The sequence below is a fragment of the Prunus mume genome, linkage group LG5, assembly GCF_029339155.1.
Source record: "Prunus mume cultivar Tortuosa linkage group LG5, ASM2933915v1, whole genome shotgun sequence".
In the NCBI taxonomy this organism is placed as follows: Eukaryota; Viridiplantae; Streptophyta; class Magnoliopsida; order Rosales; family Rosaceae; genus Prunus; species Prunus mume.
The window spans coordinates 19377254-19395113 of record NC_142702.1 but is presented as its reverse complement, the minus strand read 5'-3'; the positions used below and the strand labels follow the sequence as shown (position 1 = coordinate 19395113).

At 36.6% G+C, this 17860-nt stretch overlaps 3 protein-coding genes and 2 pseudogenes across 3 annotated transcripts; 2 read left to right on the top strand and 3 right to left on the bottom strand.

Annotated features, from left to right (window-relative positions):
• On the top strand, window positions 1-3448 carry LOC103331790 (glutathione S-transferase zeta class-like; the record flags this gene model as incomplete). Its single annotated transcript, XM_089052386.1, has 9 exons — window positions 1-133; window positions 316-366; window positions 615-706; window positions 896-967; window positions 1276-1329; window positions 1447-1522; window positions 2340-2401; window positions 2660-2719; window positions 3107-3448. Coding segments are annotated over 9 exons (699 nt in total), but the record flags the coding sequence as incomplete, so codon positions are not given.
• A 489-nt stretch (window positions 3449-3937) lies between these two features.
• Window positions 3938-5746, bottom strand: LOC103331789 (zinc finger A20 and AN1 domain-containing stress-associated protein 9 pseudogene; annotated as a pseudogene).
• Window positions 5747-10651: 4905 nt separating this feature from the next.
• LOC103331834 (glutathione S-transferase zeta class-like) lies at window positions 10652-14307 on the top strand. The gene is made up of 10 exons (XM_089051793.1): window positions 10652-10788; window positions 10890-10995; window positions 11184-11240; window positions 11489-11574; window positions 11764-11835; window positions 12142-12192; window positions 12310-12385; window positions 13204-13265; window positions 13524-13583; window positions 13966-14307. Exons 1-10 carry the CDS (start codon window positions 10765-10767, stop codon window positions 14062-14064), a joined length of 693 nt encoding a protein of 230 aa, XP_088907919.1. The 5' UTR covers window positions 10652-10764; the 3' UTR covers window positions 14065-14307.
• Window positions 14308-14799: 492 nt separating this feature from the next.
• On the bottom strand, window positions 14800-15986 carry LOC148917249 (uncharacterized). Its single transcript, XM_089051791.1, has one exon. It carries the CDS (start codon window positions 15845-15847, stop codon window positions 14882-14884), a length of 966 nt encoding a protein of 321 aa, XP_088907917.1. The 5' UTR covers window positions 15848-15986; the 3' UTR covers window positions 14800-14881.
• A 259-nt stretch (window positions 15987-16245) lies between these two features.
• LOC103331833 (zinc finger A20 and AN1 domain-containing stress-associated protein 9-like) lies at window positions 16246-16726 on the bottom strand (annotated as a pseudogene).
• Window positions 16727-17860: the final 1134 nt, after the last annotated feature.

The window sequence follows — 17860 nt, the reverse complement described above, 5'->3', positions numbered from 1 at the left end:
ATTTATTGGTTTCTAATTTTGGTGAAGAAAAAGTCGGAAAATTCATCATCGTCTTCTTCTTCAAAGCTCCTGCTCTACTCCTACTGGCAGAGCTCCTGCTCTTGGCGCGTCCGCTTCGCTCTAAGTCTCAAAGGTTTTATTTTGCTTCTATAAATGACTTTTAGTTTGTTTCTGTCAAAATTTTTATAAGAAATTAAAAATCATCATTAATTTCACTCAAGTTTAGGGAAATTTGTTTTTGTTGGTCTGAAATATTAATGGAATTGAATTTACTTGTTTTTGGTTTTATTCATTTGTTGTTAATTAAATGTATAGGACTTCCGTACGAGTACAAACCAGTGAACATAACAAAAGGAGAGCAGTTCAGTCAGGTGGGTTTGAAGCGATGTTCTGCTTATTACAAGCCATTCATGTACTATATATTGAAATAAAAACAGGGCAAATAGTCTATTGCAAAATAGTCTGGCACGTTATGTTGCTAGACGGTTAATTTGAATCTTTTGATTTGGTGGATGCTTACTCAACATGTAGTAGTGATTCACAATTTGACAACATAATATATCTTACCTATGTTTCCAACATTTGATAAGCTAAGCCTTGTTTTTATCTGTGAGTTGCAGACTTTAAGCGTTTGAATCCTCTTCATTTTGTTCCGGTGTTGGTTGATGGTGACGTAGTGGTTTCAGACTCCTACGCAATATTACTGGTTAGTGTAATTTGTTGGAAACTGAATTATTTCGTTCATGTGATCTGCAGCCAAGGTACCATAGACCTGAAGGCCTTTCATTAGGTTCTACTTCATATTTGACCATCATTGTATAGTTTGTGAAGGTTTTACTTATGTCTCTTTTGTTTTGTTATCTGAGTACAATGTCTTCTTGTGATTCTCAATTAGTATCTGGAGGACAAGTATCCACAGAGACTGTTGTTGCCTGCTGACCCTCGGCTAAAAGCTCTTAATCTCCAGGTAAGTTGGTCCTAAATGTGAAGTCCTTATCAAATTTAAAGAATTTGGTATAAAAAAAAGTTTCTCAACTAAAAATTGACTAGCAAACAAGTCTCTCATGGGGTCAAAAGCCCCTATCTTTAAAAAAAAAAAATTCTGGTTTGCATGTCCTTTTTTCTTTTCTTCAATTAAAGCATGTCACAGGCTGATGTAAATCACTTTTTTTGTTCTGGCAATGAGAAAGGTGAAGCCTCTATAGAAGTTAAGATTGAATTCTTCATGGACTTAGTTTTCTTTGCTGAGTTGCCAATTAGTGAATATTGTCACAGGCTGCAAGCGTTATCAACTCTAATATACAGCCTCTTCACATGTTGTCGGTGCTGGTATATTCTGTTTCTTTGTTTTGCATATATAAAATGAAATTTGGTTTTACATTCGTACCTATGTAATCATCCTTGATTTTGTATTTACATATACTCTATTATCATTTGTTTGTGTAGAAACATCTTGAGGAAAAGGTTGGTCCTGAAGAGTCACTATCATTTGCTAAGTTGAATATAGAAAAAGGCTTACTCGGTGAGTGATTATCTGCATGCACATGTTATTTCCTTTACTTATAAATTCTCTGCATGTACTACTTATTTGGAGAAGCTTTCACCATGAAGTGGAGTTTGGTCGTATGTCGTAGCCTTGTTGTGTAACATATTCTGCTTTCTAAATGTGCTTCTCTACTGGTTTTGCATGAGAAGGATTATTCTCATTGTTTATTTGAAGTTTTCTTACACATGCATGACAAAAGTGCACTCTAATACAGAAGTGAGGGAAAAGAAGAGATAGTTCCGATTTTATGTCATCCGTGCTATGCATGCTTTCAGATGAAGTCACCTGCATATTTTAGCTACCTTGATGATCTTAGAGTAAGGTAAGATTTAATAGTAAGGATGCCAGTGCACCTCTTTATATGCAATGCAGTTGTTGGATCTGGATAGATAAGAAGTTTTTTAGCAGCAATGATCCATTTGAAGCCCCATTTGATAATAGTCGTGCACTGATTTATGATAGCAACGGCTATCAACAGCCACTTGCAGATTGACAATTCACCTATTATTATGTCTTCTATGTGCAAGTATGACTGCAAATTACTGAGAGAGATCAAATGAACAAATAATTTGATATGCAAAATCACTTGGCGATTGACTTATTAGTTGCAGCTTGTGTGGGAGTAGACCAGGGTGCATTTATGTCTGGTAGTATTAAATAACTCTGTTTTTTAGCTTGTATTAAAGCTTTTATATATAAAAGTATATGTATATTAACATGCATGATGTGAAACTACTCGAGAGTGCTACTAGTTGATGCTTACATTTTCTATTTGTTTATTTCTCATCTGTAGCTCTTGAGATGTTGCTGAAGGACTTTGCTAGCAGATATGCCACAGGAGATGAAGTGTATATGGTCTCTCTTCTGAATGCTCTGTGCTTCTTTGTTACAATTCTTTAACTGCAATCCTATCTTAATTCCTTTTATTTAAACCAATGTGAACTGACAACAATTTTCTAACCCAACTTATTGGCGGATGACATAAATGGTGACAATAAGATATCTCCATGACTCTTGGATGTCTGTGCATTAATTGAAGTTTTAGAAGCTATATAAGATTTTTTTTCCCGCCGCTTGAGCTGTTTCTGACTAATTAAAGGGTTTTAATTGCAGGCAGATGTGTTCTTAGCTCCACAGATTGTTGTATCTACTTCGAGGTTTAACATTAACATGGTAAACTCTTGTCCGCTTCTGTGTTCTTTGCTTTGGTTGTTAACTTTATTTTGTTTGCTCTGTTATCTGTGTGTTCTGTGAAAATATTATCAAACAACTTTAGGGGCAAACTCTTCACTGTTTCTATAGTTTTTCCCCCCTCCCTTCCTCTAAAGACTGGTCCGGTTATATGTGAATGTCTTAATTGTGCAGAAAACAGGGTTAGGTATTGATTTTCTCACATAATTTTCTTTGGTATCAGCTGGCATTTTACTTATTTGGGTCCTTATATATTTGCTACATTCTGCCTTGCCCACAAGTAAATGACAATATGGCATGAACTAAGGAAACAGAATACAGATGCAAGGTGACTTTGGTTTTTCCTTTTTTTCTTTATTTTTTGTGCAGTCCAAATTCCCCACTTTAAATAGGCTGTATGAATCCTACAAGATTTTACCGGAGTTTGAAGCTTCGTCACCAGAAAGGCAACCTGATGCTGTGCATTAAGTCTGGAATTTTCCGCCATATTCCTCAAAGCAGTTTTGTATTTGCCACTATCTCTCTACTGGAATGAGTGATCACATGTAAATAAGATCAAATTTGAAAACGTTGATCACTGGTGTAACAATGTCATGTCGATTGTGTCCAGTTCTTTGTAAGAGAAACATCACTCGAATTCTATGTGTAATATAATGTATTGGTATTGAATAAAAATCATGCAGCCAAACAATTTCTATTTCCAAAATCAAACATGTAATTACAGATGATCTTGGTATCTAAATCTGGTAACTTAGCCGGTACAAGAACAAGTCTGCATACCGAGTTCAATTACTGCTATTAGTACCATCTAAACTAATCATATGTTGTGCTATTTCTCTCACAAGTGAGTTGAATTTTTATTATTTGCATTTGTAACATGCACAAAGTGCTTGAATTGAAGCCGTATACTTGAGTCAACAATTACATATGTGAGTACTGGTTCTTCGATTGACCTTTTTGAATATTGTAAATAGAATCGTGGTTCATAATTTATATATGGTAACGTTAATCGCTTAATTAGTACAACTATTGCATTGCATGTGTTGTCATAGGCTACTCTGCTTATTGGGGGTTGTTTAAAATGTCTATGTTTTTTCGTTTCAGGGTTGTTCTTGTCCATCTTTTTTGGTGAAGCCTTATATAACAGTAGAGATATATACAATATAATGTATTGGTATGAAAATAAATCACGTACGAATGTAATCAAACAATTTCTTCATTGTATATTTCATAAAACAAAGTGCACAAAATACAAGTCATGTAAAATGTTGATAATCTGTCTTTAAATCTTGTACTGCAGCTTGTCACCCTTGCAAAAAGAGGGTCTGCCAGCCTTGTTGAGATCCAAATTGCACGAGTGCGCTTCTGGATACGTTTGCTTTCCGCAAAAAGCTCCACCACAATGGCATTCAAACCCCAACACTCCGCAGCTTTCACATCTGTTTTTCTTTGATCCACTATTATTATCATTAGTATTAGAAACTGAATCATTTTGATATGAAAGCAAGGAAATTCCTCTAGCGATGGAACCCTGATCAGTTTTTTCCACTGATGATGCCACCAAGGTCGACTGAGCATTGAGATTCTGTTGTTTGGTCGAGAGGCTTGTTCTTGTTGTTCGAACCCACGACGACGTTTCGGGTCCTCCAATTCTTCCCCGCTTCCCTCCACCTCCCTCTGCCACACCACTCGATTCTGTTTGAGCAGCCATTCCGGCAGCGTTGTGATTAGAACTCGAGGCTAATCGATCTGCAAAGAACTTCACAAAATCCGCATGAGTCCGGCAGCGTTCAAAATCCTCGATGTACGGAGGTTTGGGGGTTGACCGTAGTGAGTTTAGAAGAGTCTTGTAGTCGGGGCTTGTTCTTGTTGTTTGAACCCACGACGACGTTTCGGGTCCTCCAATTCTTCTCCTCTTCCCTCCAACTCCCTCTGCCACACCTCTCGAATTCTGTTTGAGCAGCAATTCCGGCAGCGTTGTGATTAGAACTCGAGGCTAATCGATCTGCAGAGTACTTAAAACAATCCGCATGAGTCCGGCAGCGTTGAAAATACTCGTCTTTGATGTACAAAAGGTTGGGGGTTGACCGGAGTGAGTTTAGAAGAGTCTTGTATTCAGGGGCGTCTATCGGCGGGATGCCCAATTTTAGGGTTTTCTTTCGACTCCCAACTTTAGGGTTTTCCTTTAAGGCTTTCTTTCGACGCTTCCCACCCAAAAATAGACACTTTAGGGTTCTCCATTAGAAGACCAACCTTCAAGGGTTTGAAAAAACACCCTAAATATTTAGAGATTAAAAAAATCTAAACTTAAAACCCTAATCCGCAGGTAGCCGAGCTAGAACTTTAACAAGTAATCCAACCAGACCTTCAAATCTCTGTAGAGAAACCAGACGGGGGGTGAAGATATTTATAAAGTTAAAAAAATTGAAGTTTTTGTTTAGAGTCGATGTGGGACTGCTACAAACCCACGACCCGGTCTCTTCTCGATGTGGGACTAATGAGTCCCGGTTCTTCGGTTATTTCATTGGAGACCTGTTCACCCCATGATGGACCTCTTCATCGTCGTCTCTAGTAATGGTGGTAGTGGACATGCTCTGACTCAGGCTGCAAATCTCCGATTCCTGTTAGATGTCTCCATTGTTATTGCTTGGCCAAAATATCTCTTCCAGCCTTCTTGAGATCCAGATTGCTTTCCACAAAACACCTCCACCACGGCGGCACTCGAACCCCAACACTCCAACCTTTCCCTTGCAGCTTTGGCACCTGTTTTTCTTTGATCCACTATTATTTTTATTAGAAACTTGGATCATCTGCAGTTTGAAAAGAAGGCAAGGAAATTCCACTTCCATCAAGTTTGTCCATTGATGAAGCCACCACCATGACCGACGACTGAGCATTACTTTTCTCTTGTTTGACATAATCTTGGTAGCACTTTGAGCACATGTTCTTGTTTTCGACAGAGCCGTAGAAGCCACAACGCTTTGCACACATTAGACGCTCCATGTTCATGTTAATGAACTTTGTTTTCTTGGCTTCAAAAGATTATTGCTTCTTTCTTCTCGATCTTTTGCTAATTCTTTGGAAATTATAGCAGTGAATTTATAGGCAAAACCAAAATGCTTCCTCGGCTTCTTCTTCTTGTTATAAGAATTGTATGTGTATGTGTGTGTTGGATTGTATTTGTTTATAGGTTTATATATGGAATGGTGATGGTGGTAGATTTTGTTAGAGTTTGTAAGAGTGTTTGTTGTTTCCTTCTATGGTTTATAAGCACCAACACTTTAAAAATATTAAATAGAGTATGGGCCTAGTGGAAGCAAAGTTGGGTCTCTTCATGGTTTGGACATGGAATATATTTGGTTTGGTAATATATATACCAAAAGATGGGGTTGGGCCTTGGGGCTCTGTTGATTTAATTAATAATTTATTTTCATTAATTGAAAATTCGTTTTTCAGATAAAACCAAAATCTGAAATTCGAATTTGTTAAACAGTTACATAAGGGAGTTTCTGTCAAAACTCATTTATAAACACACCCAAAAAATATACAATTGTTGATTTTGGGTGTGTTTCTATGTTTAAATAGTGTTTGGATTTTTTTATAAATACATGTTTAGTATTGAGTTTATTTATAAATTTGTATTAACATAACTGTTGGATGAAGAGGTGTCATGCCTCTATATAATGACATTTCGTCCAAACTAGATAGGCACTTTTTGAACATCATTAATCATTCTCACATTTTAACACTTCTTGAGAGAATTCATACCAGTCTTCACCAGAAATCAAAGCCACAGTGCTTAGGCTTTGATTTAAGATAGTTTAATCCTGGTGGTTAGACTCATATCGAATTACAAGCACAAGGGTAGAGGAGAAATACTGTCTAAAGGACACTGCAACTCTGCAGGACTCTATCTACAAATTTGAGGTAGTTTATGATTTGGAGCAGTATTTTATGATGACTTGGAGCGTAGTTGGTTCAAATGTTTGTGACTTCACTAGCAAAGTTTACTTCCCTCCACTCCCCTGCTGATATCAAGCAGAAAAATATAAGATGCAATAATTAAGGTTGGTATTCTATACCATATAGTTGCTGTACAGGATGTGCATAAGTTTAAAGATTGTACCAGTTACTTTTCCTTCTTAATCACGATGCTGCTTTCAAGTAGTCTTATAGTGGAATATACTGTTACTTTTACTTATCATTGTTTTTAACATTAAAGGCAATACCATCTGCTTTCTATTATTTTTGATAGTCTCCTATCTTTCCAGTAAAATTAATTTCTCAAGTGAAAATGAGAAGTTAAGTTGGTTAAAAACTTGATAACCTGGTCCCAATTGTCTTATTATTGAAGAACTGAATGGTGTATCTTGTTTGATGCTTGAGCATATAGCTCGGACATTTCTCATGACTGAAGTCAGATGAGTAGCTCGCTATTGTAGAGAGATAGTCATAAATGAAACCTGCTTATGCATAAAAACTTCTCTGGTAATTCCCTATCATTCTGTGCCGCCACCATTGTCCTAAGACCTTCAGAGCTGGTTTGCTAGAGATAGAAGAAATTGGAGAGAATAATAAAGGTTGTGAAGGTATATGAAAACAAAATCTGGCGATTTGTGTACCATTCTACATTTCTTCCACATCTTTCCCACCACCCTCCTCCACAATTCTTCATCCCTACTTTCACCCATGGGTCTCCCAGCGTTAGAATCTCTGGGTGATATGTCAATCACTGTGTTAATCATGTGCTATCATCTAATAATATTGCAGAACTATATTACTTCATGACCTGCTTATTGACCTTTAGAAATTTACCTATTCAGCAGCAGACTCAGGAGTTTGAGCATTGAGATGAATCTGATGTTTTATTTGGTCAATTGTTTATAGGCTATAGTTACAATTGCAGATGAAGATGGGAACTATCTACAAGATGCCTGGGAGTACAACATGAACCACCTCAGGCTTGTATGGTCCGGCATCCGGCATGTGCTCTCCAATTTCTTTGTGAGAATTGGTTGTTCGAAAACCTGTCTATTACAAATTTTTCTTTGGATTCTATATGGCCGGTTGTCAATATCATTCACCTCTGGATCATATTGATTAGGTTACAAATCTCTCTTACCGTTTCTTCCTCCCTGTCTTGTCACATCAGCACCCTGGGGACAAACGTCTATTCAGAAAACTTGGTTCAGATTTTCATACAAGTGCAAAGGGAGAGCTTTAGATGGTTCCATGGGTCTTTTAAATAATTTCTATGTTGGACAAAACAAATTTAGCCCATGAGCTGTGGTTATATTTATTGTACCTTCTCTCTTCTTTTCAAATTGTCCGTTCGATCTACATTGTTTTTCATTTTTGTCTCTCTGCAAGTTTGTCCGAGCTTAGTTTTGATCCTAGGCCTGAAATCAGGAAGAATGCCTTACAAGTGCTGTATGAAATTACGTAACCACGGTAACCTTTTATCAGTACCTATGTGGGGAAGGGTTTTTGAATCTGTGCTATTTCCAATATTTGACTATGTGTAGCATGCTATTTATCCCTGGGGAAGGTTCACCACGACAAGGAATTGATGGTGATGTGGGCGAGCTTGATCAAGATGCTTGGCTCTATGAGACATGCACATTGGCACTACAATTAGGATTGCTCCATTTAGAATTGCTAGTCACATATTTTTTCAATTATAAACAAAATGAAATTGAGAACATTAATGTTTCTGAAAAAGAAAATTGCCCTTGTTCTTTTGAATTCAGTGAAAAAACTTACCTTGTCCATACTTGTCTTCTACATTTTTTTAAAACTTAGTTTCTTCTTCTTTTTTCACCTACCTTGATATCCCTAAAGATATATTTGTGATGTGGAACAGGTTTTTAGGTGCGATGAAGCAAGTACTTATGTCTCACATGTTGAAGAACAGTGCTTCAACTCTTATGTTTCAACTATGTTGCTCCATCTTCATTAGTCTGGTGTCAAGATTTAGAGCTGGATTGAAAGCAGAGATTGGAGTATATATATATTTTTTCGTATGATTGTTCTAAGAGTTTTGGAAAATGTTGCGCAACACAATTTTCAGCCGAAGAAGCTAGTGCTTCAGTTCTTGAGAAGCTCTTCTGTGTTAATTCCCAGATCTTGGTAGACATATTCATCAATCATTGTGACTGTGATGTTAATTCATCAAACATTTTTTAGAGGTATCCCCAAAATACAATATTAAAATTTCAAAAGCATTGAACATTGATGATAATATCCAGTTCCATCCATCCAGTTCGATAGCATAGCAATTGTCCTGCATTGTTTCCACACCCTCATAGCATTGTGAATTACTTGGTCTTATGTTAACAGTTTTTGCGTTTGCCTGGTCCTTTTCCTTTTGTCCTGATATTGTCAGGATGGTAAATGGCCTTCTTAAAACTGCCCATGGTGTCCCTCCTGGTGTTGCCACATTCCACCACATTATTACCGCCTCAGTTGGCAACCATGAACTTGAAGCTATGAAGAGCTTGGTTGGTGTTTTGAGGTCAATCGGAGACTGAGAATATATAGTTTATAATTATTTCCCTAGTACATTTTTATAATTTCCCTCTTTTTCTTTTGAGGATCTTATAGTAATTAATGGCATTGTAACATTAATTATCTCTTTAAGCAGCATATCTTAATTGACGCCCCAAAAGCCATTATTTGCATATCGTATTTAAGGTTTGTAAAGAGAAGATGAGAGTGTAAGGTTTTTTGAATTGAAAGAGACAATAATAAAACTTAAGAGCTTAATGATTTAAGTAGTGTTTTTCTATTTAAATCATACACTTTTCTTTGTTCACCCCAATACTTAAATCATTAAGTTTTAAGTTTTATTATTGTGTAAAAAGACATAAAAGGTCATCCAACTTAATATTTAACCCTAGTACGTCTATACGCCCACTTCATATTCTTGATTTGAGCTTTTAATTAATGGGTTCTTTTCAGTTTTAGTTTGATTGATTGAAAGTATGTGAGTTTTATTGTTTTCTACTATGCAAAGTTGATTGCTTTGTTTTGGTACCTTTGGTAATGCAAATAGGGGAATGCGACTGTGGTGGAGAATACGGAGAGAGGATGTCGTGATCTTATTTTCCAGAGGATACGGGCAACTTTTGATTTTGAAATTTGAGATACTTGAGTAGGGTTTTCTCTTGAAAGTGTAGGATTTGATGATTTTGGAATCATGATTTAGATCTAATGTTTCCTATCAAAATAATTTGTTGAATCTAATGTTACAATGTTTTGCAATGTCATTGATAAAATTATTTTTTATAATAAAATTTTAAACACATGACCTTATGAATTAGGAGAGAAGCGAGGCCATGTCAAATAAAACTTCTAGATTTTTTTTGTTGGTAAATACTACAAGGTGTCCACACATCCGAAGGGTGATATTAATCTCACTTAGGGTTCAGTTTGCCCCTGATCACAAAGTGTTCAATGGGTTTCGAACCCTGCCATTGAGGCACCATGTAGCTCACACCACACTTTTGGTTTCCATTAGAATATTTGGGTTTATCTTTCTATTGGAATTTTTATCTCCTTAAGTAATGTGAGGTTGAGGTGAACTTAGAGTGGTGAGCGGCAAGATAACGGGGTGTGGGGTGTGAGGTTGATAAATTTTTTATTTTTTATTTCTTGCTGACCTTGGTGTGTATTTAAGGATAGTTTAAGAAGATAGTGGAGTTTTTCTAGAAATTGTGAAAATTTGAATTAGAAGTTGAGGTGAACAAAAGAAGTCGGGTTTAAATAGAATAACTCTAAGTATTGAAGTGAACAAAGAAAAATATAGAGTTTAAATAGAAAAACTCAATTAAAATTATTTTTTTGGCCAAGAGGAGAATAACTATAAAACATTACTTACAAAAAACATAAACTAATAATTTAAAAAACATAGACGGCTCAGCGGAGAAAGAAAACAGTCGCAGTTCGCAGTAAATAAAAAGTTTGACTTACTATACTTTCTGAGATTTCAGACTTTGACTGTTGAGAGCTTTCAGACAAGCAGCGCTATGGAAGCCAGCAGCAAGCAGCAGGTACCACTTCATTTTCAATTTTCAATTTTTATTTCACTTCTCTTTTATTTGTTTATTTATGTATGAATGAATTTCTATATTGGTTTCTAATTTTGGTGAAGAAAAAGTCGGAAAATTCATCATTGTCTTCTTCTTCAAAGCTCCTGCTCTACTCCTACTGGCAGAGCTCCTGCTCTTGGTTCGTCCGCTTCGCTCTAAGTCTTAAAGGTTTTATTTTGCTTTTATAAATGACTTTTAGTTTGTTTCTGTCAAATTTTTTTATAAGAAATTAAAAATCATGATTAATTTCACTCAAGTTTAGGGAAATTTGTTTTTGTTGGTCCGAAATATTAATTGAATTGAATTGAATTTACTTGTTTTTGGTTTTGTTCATTTGTTGTTAATTGAATGTATAGGACTTCCATACGAGTACAAACCAGTGAACATCACAAAAGGAGAGCAGTTCAGTCCAGGTGGGTTTGAAGCGATGTTATGCTTATTACAAGCCATTCATGTTCTATATATTGAAATAAAAACAGGGCAAATAGTCTATTGCAAAATAGTCTGGCACGTTATGTTGCTAGACGGTTAATTTGAAGCTTTTGATTTGGTGGATGCTTATTCAACACATAGTAATGATTCACAATTTGACAACATAATATATCTTGCCTATGTTTCCACATTTGATAAGCTAAGCCTTGTTTTTATCTGTGAGTTGCAGACTTTAAGCGTTTGAATCCTCTTCATTTTGTTCCGGTGTTGGTTGATGGTGACATAACGGTTTCAGACTCCTACGCAATATTACTGGTTAGTGTAATTTGTTGGAAACTGAATTATTTCATTCATGTGATCTGCAGCCAAGTAACCATAGACCTGAAGGCCTTTCATTAGATTATACTTCATATTTGACCATCATTGTACAGTTTGTGAAGGTTTTACTTACGTCTCTTTTGTTTTGTTATCTGAGTACAATCTCTTCTTGTTACTCTTAATTAGTATCTGGAGGACAAGTATCCACAGAGACCGTTGTTGCCTGCTGACCCTCGGCTAAAAGCTCTTAATCTCCAGGTAAGTTGGTCCTAAATGTGAAGTCCTTATCAAATTTAAAGAATTTGGTATAAAAAAGTTTCTCAACTAAAAATTGACTTGCAAACAAGTCTCTCATGGAGTCAAAAGGCCCTATCTTTTAAAAAAAAAATTCTGGTTTGCATGTCCTTTTCCTTTTCTTCAATTAAAGCATGTCGCAGGCTGATGTAAATCACTTTTTTTTTGTTCTGGTAATGAGAAAGGTGAAGCCTCTGTAGAAGTTAAGATTGAATTCTTCATGGACTTAGTTTTCCTTGCTGAGTTGCCAATTAGTGAATATTGTCACAGGCTGCAAGCATTATCAACTCTAATATACAGCCTCTTCACATGGTGTCGCTGGTATATTCTGTTTCTTTGTACTACATTTATAAAATGAAATTTGGTTTTACATTCGTACCTATGTAATCATCCTTGATTTTGTATTTACATATACTCTATTATCATTTGTTTGTGTAGACACATCTCAAGGAAAAGGTTGGTCCTGAAGAGTCATTATCATTTGCTCAGTTGAATACAGAAAAAGGCTTACTTGGTGAGTGATTATTTGCATGCACGTGTTCGTTCCTTTACTTGTAAATTCTCTGCATGTACTACTTATTAGGAGAAGCTTTCACCATGAAGTGGAGTTTGGTCGTATGTCGTAGCCTTGTTGTGTAACATATTCTGCTTTCTAAATGTGCTTCTCTACTGGTTTTGCATGAGAAGGATTATTCTCATTGTTTATTTGAAGTTTTCTTACACATGCATAACAAAAGTGCACTCTAATACAGAAGTGAGGGAAAAGAAGAGATAGTTCCGATTTTATGTCATCCGTGCTATGCATGCTTTCAGATGAAGTGACCTGCATATTTTAGCTACCTTGATGATCTTAGAGTAAGGTAAGATTTAATAGTAAGGATGCCAGTGCACCTCTTTATATCAGGCAATGCAGTTGTTGGATCTGGATAGATAAGAAGTTTTTTAGCAGCAATGATCCATTTGAAGCCCCATTTGATAATAGTCGTGCACTGATTTATGATAGCAACAGCTATCAACAGCCACTTGCAGATTGACAATTCACCTATTATTGTCTTCTATGTGCAAGTATGACTGCAAATTACTGAGAGAGATCAAATGAACAAATAATTTGATATGCAAAATCACTTGGCGATTGACTTATTAGTTGCAGCTTGTGTGGGAGCAGACCAGGGTGCATTTATGTCTGGTAGTATTAAATAACTCTGTTTTTTAGCTTGTATTAAAGCTTTTATATATAAAAGTATATGTATATTAACATGCATGATGTGAAACTACTCGAGAGTGCTACTAGTTGATGCTTACATTTTCTATTTGTTTATTTCTCATCTGTAGCTCTTGAGATGTTGCTGAAGGATTTTGCTAGCAGATATGCCACAGGAGATGAAGTGTATATGGTCTCTCTTCTGAATGCTCTGTGCTTCTTTGTTACAATTCTTTAACTGCAATCCTATCTTAATTCCTTTTATTTAAACCAATGTGAACTGACAACAATTTTCTAACCCAACTTATTGGCGGATGACATAAATGGTGACAATAAGATATCTCCATGACTCTTGGATGTCTGTGCATTAATTGAAGTTTTAGAAGCTATATAAGATTTTTTTTCCCGCCGCTTGAGCTGTTTCTGACTAATTAAAGGGTTTTAATTGCAGGCAGATGTGTTCTTAGCTCCACAGATTGTTGTATCTACTTCGAGGTTTAACATTAACATGGTAAACTCTTGTCCGCTTCTGTGTTCTTTGCTTTCGTAAATTTTATTTTGTTTGCTGTTTATCTGTGTGTTCTGTGAAAATATTATCAAACAACTTTAGGGGCAACTCTTCACTGTTTCTATAGTTATTCCCCCCTCCCTTCCTCTAATAGACTGGTCCGGTTATATGTGAATGTCTTAATTGTGCAGAAACACAGGGTTAGGTATTGATTTTCTCACATAATTTTCTTTGGTATCAGCTGGCATTTTACTTATTTGGGTCCTTATATATTTGCTACATTCTGCCTTGCACAAGTAAATGACAATATGGCATGAACTAAGGAAACAGAATACAGATGCAAGGTGACTTTGGTTTTTCCTTTTTTTCTTTATTTTTTGTGCAGTCCAAATTCCCCACTTTAAATAGGCTGTATGAATCCTACAAGATTTTACCGGAGTTTGAAGCTTCGTCACCAGAAAGGCAACCTGATGCTGTGCATTAAGTCTGGAATTTTCCGCCATATTCCTCAAAGCAGTTTTGTATTTGCCACTATCTCTCTACTGGAATGAGTGATCACATGTAAATAAGATCAAATTTGAAAACGTTGATCACTGGTGTAACAATGTCATGTCGATTGTGTCCAGTTCTTTGTAAGAGAAACATCACTCGAATTCTATGTGTAATATAATGTATTGGTATTGAATAAAAATCATGCAGCCAAACAATTTCTATTTCCAAAATCAAACATGTAATTACAGCTGATCTATGGTATCTAAATCTGGTAACTTAGCCGAGTACAAGAACAAGTCTGGATACCGAGTTCAATTACTGCTATTAGTAGCATCTAAACTAATCATATGTTGTGCTATTTCTCTCACAAGTGAGTTGAATTTTTATTATTTGCATTTGTAACATGCACAAAGTGCTTGAATTGAAGCCGTATACTTGAGTCAACAATTACATATGTGAGTACTGGTTCTTCGATTGACCTTATTGAATATTGTAAATAGAATCGTGGTTCATAATTTATATATGGTAACGTTAATCGCTTAATTAGTACAACTATTGCATTGCATGTGTTGTCATAGGCGACTCTGCTTATTGGGGGTTGTTTAAAAGTGTCTATGTTTTTTCGTTTCAGGGTTGTTCTTGTCCATCTTTTTTGGTGAAGCCTTATATAACAGTAGAGATATGTACAATATAATGTATTGGTATGAAAATAAATCACGTACGAATGTAATCAAACAATTTCTTCATTGTATATTTCATAAAACAAAGTGCACAAAATACAAGTCATGTAAAATGTTGATAATCTGTCTTTAAATCTTGTACTGCAGCTTGTCACCCTTGCAAAAAGAGGGTCTGCCAGCCTTGTTGAGATCCAAATTGCACGAGTGCGCTTCTGGATACGTTTGCTTTCCGCAAAAAGCTCCACCACAATGGCATTCAAACCCCAACACTCCAACCTCTCCGCAGCTTTCACATCTGTTTTTCTTTGATCCACTATTATTATCATTAGTATTAGAAACTGAATCATTTTGATATGAAAGCAAGGAAATTCCTCTAGCGATGGAACCCTGATCAGTTTTTTCCACTGATGATGCCACCAAGGTCGACTGAGCATTGAGATTCTGTTGTTTGGTCGAGAGGCTTGTTCTTGTTGTTCGAACCCACGACGACGTTTCGGGTCCTCCAATTCTTCCCCGCTTCCCTCCACCTCCCTCTGCCACACCACTCGATTCTGTTTGAGCAGCCATTCCGGCAGCGTTGTGATTAGAACTCGAGGCTAATCGATCTGCAAAGAACTTCACAAAATCCGCATGAGTCCGGCAGCGTTCAAAATCCTCCATGTACGGAGGTTTGGGGGTTGACCGGAGTGAGTTTAGAAGAGTCTTGTAGTCGGGGCTTGTTCTTGTTGTTTGAACCCACGACGACGTTTCGGGTCCTCCAATTCTTCTCCGCTTCCCTCCAACTCCCTCTGCCACACCTCTCGATTCTGTTTGAGCAGCAATTCCGGCAGCGTTGTGATTAGAACTCGAGGCTAATCGATCTGCAGAGTACTTAAAACAATCCGCATGAGTCCGGCAGCGTTGAAAATACTCGTCTTTGATGTACAAAAGGTTGGGGGTTGACCGGAGTGAGTTTAGAAGAGTCTTGTATTCAGGGGCGTCTATCGGCGGGATGCCCAATTTTAGGGTTTTCTTTCGACTCCCAACTTTAGGGTTTTCTTTAAGGCTTTCTTTCGACGCTTCCCACCCAAAAATAGACACTTTAGGGTTCTCCATTAGAAGACCAACTTCAAGGGTTTGAAAAAACACCCTAAATATTTAGAGATTAAAAAAATCTAAACTTAAAACCCTAATCCGCAGGTAGCCGAGCTAGAACTTTAACAAGTAATCCAACCAGACCTTCAAATCTCTGTAGAGAAACCAGACGGGGGGTGAAGCTATTTATAAACTTAAAAAAATTGAAGTTTTTGTTTAGAGTCGATGTGGGACTGCTACAAACCCACGACCCGGTCTCTTCTCGATGTGGGACTAATGAGTCCCGGTTCTTCGGTTATTTCATTGGAGACCTGTTCACCCCTTGATGGACCTCTTCATCGTCGTCTCTAGTAATGGTGGTAGTGGACATGCTCTGACTCAGGCTGCAAATCTCCGATTCCTGTTAGATGTCTCCATTGTTATTGCTTGGCCAAAATATCTCTTCCAGCCTTCTTGAGATCCAGATTGCTTTCCACAAAACACCTCACCACGGCGGCACTCGAACCCCAACACTCCAACCTTTCCCTTGCAGCTTTGGCACCTGTTTTTCTTTGATCCACTATTATTTTTATTAGAAACTGGATCATCTGCAGTTTGAAAAGAAGGCAAGGAAATTCCACTTCCATCAAGTTTGTCCATTGATGAAGCCACCACCATGACCGACGACTGAGCATTACTTTTCTCTTGTTTGACATAATCTTGGTAGCACTTTGAGCACATGTTCTTGTTTTCGACAGAGCCATAGAAGCCACAACGCTTTGCACACATTAGACGCTCCATGTTCATGTTAATGAACTTTGTTTTCTTGGCTTCAAAAGATTATTGCTTCTTTCTTCTCGATCTTTTGCTAATTCTTTGGAAATTATAGCAGTGAATTTATAGGCAAAACCAAAATGCTTCCTCGGCTTCTTCTTCTTGTTATAAGAATTGTATGTGTATGTGTGTGTTGGATTGTATTTGTTTATAGGTTTATATATGGAATGGTGATGGTGGTAGATTTTGTTAGAGTTTGTAAGAGAGTTGTTTCCTTCTATGATTTATAAGCACCAACACTTTAAAAATATTAAATAGAGTATGGGCCTAGTGGAAGCAAAGTTGGGTCTCTTCATGGTTTGGACATGGAATATATTTGGTTTGGTAATATATATACCAAAAGATGGGGTTGGGCCTTGGGGCTCTGTTGATTTAATTAATAATTTATTTTCATTAATTGAAAATTCGTTTTGATAAAACCAAAATCTGAAATTGAATTTGTTAAATTAACATAAGGAGTTTCACTAAAACACCCAAAATGAAATTATAAAAACCCAACACCAAAATACTTTAGAAACACACCCAAAACCCATCATTACATACACTCAAAACTCATTTATAAACACACCCAAAAAATATACAATTGTGGATTTTGGGTGTGTTTCTATGTTTAAATAGTGTTTGGGTTTTTTTATAAATACATGTCTAGTATTGAGTTTATTTATAAATTTGTATTAACATAACTGTTGGATGAAGAGGTGTCATGCCTCTATATAATGACATTTCGTCCAAACTAGATAGGCACTTTTTGAACATCATTAATCATTCTCACATTTTAACACTTCTTGAGAGAATTCATACCAGTCTTCACCAGAAATCAAAGCCACAGTGCTTAGGCTTTGATTTAAGATAGTTTAATCCTGGTGGTTAGACTCATATCGAATTACAAGCACAAGGGTAGAGGAGAAATCTGTCTAAAGGACACTGCAACTCTGCAGGACTCTATCTACAGATTTGAGGTAGTTTATGATTTGGAGCAGTATTTTATGGTGACTTGGAGCGTAGTTGGTTCAAATGTTTGTGACTTCACTAGCAAAGTTTACTTCCCTCCACTCCCCTGCTGATATCAAGCAGAAAAATATAAGATGCAATAATTAAGGTTGGTATTCTATACCATATAGTTGCTGTACAGGATGTGCATAAGTTTAAAGATTGTACCAGTTACTTTTCCTTCTTAATCATGGTGCTGCTTTCAAGTAGTCTTATAGTGGAATATACTGT

Excerpts from the sequence above, each read along its gene's own strand:
- LOC148917249 (XM_089051791.1), bottom strand. The coding sequence starts at position 15,847 with ATGGAGAACCCTAAAGTGTCTATTTTTGGGTGGGAAGCGTCGAAAGAA.
- LOC103331834 (XM_089051793.1), top strand. The coding sequence starts at position 10,765 with ATGGAAGCCAGCAGCAAGCAGCAG. Across the intron at positions 10,789-10,889 it reads AAGCCAGCAGCAAGCAGCAG|AAAAAGTCGGAAAATTCATC; the intron begins GTACCACTTCAT and ends ATTTTGGTGAAG. Across the intron at positions 12,386-13,203 it reads TACAGAAAAAGGCTTACTTG|CTCTTGAGATGTTGCTGAAG; the intron begins GTGAGTGATTAT and ends TCTCATCTGTAG.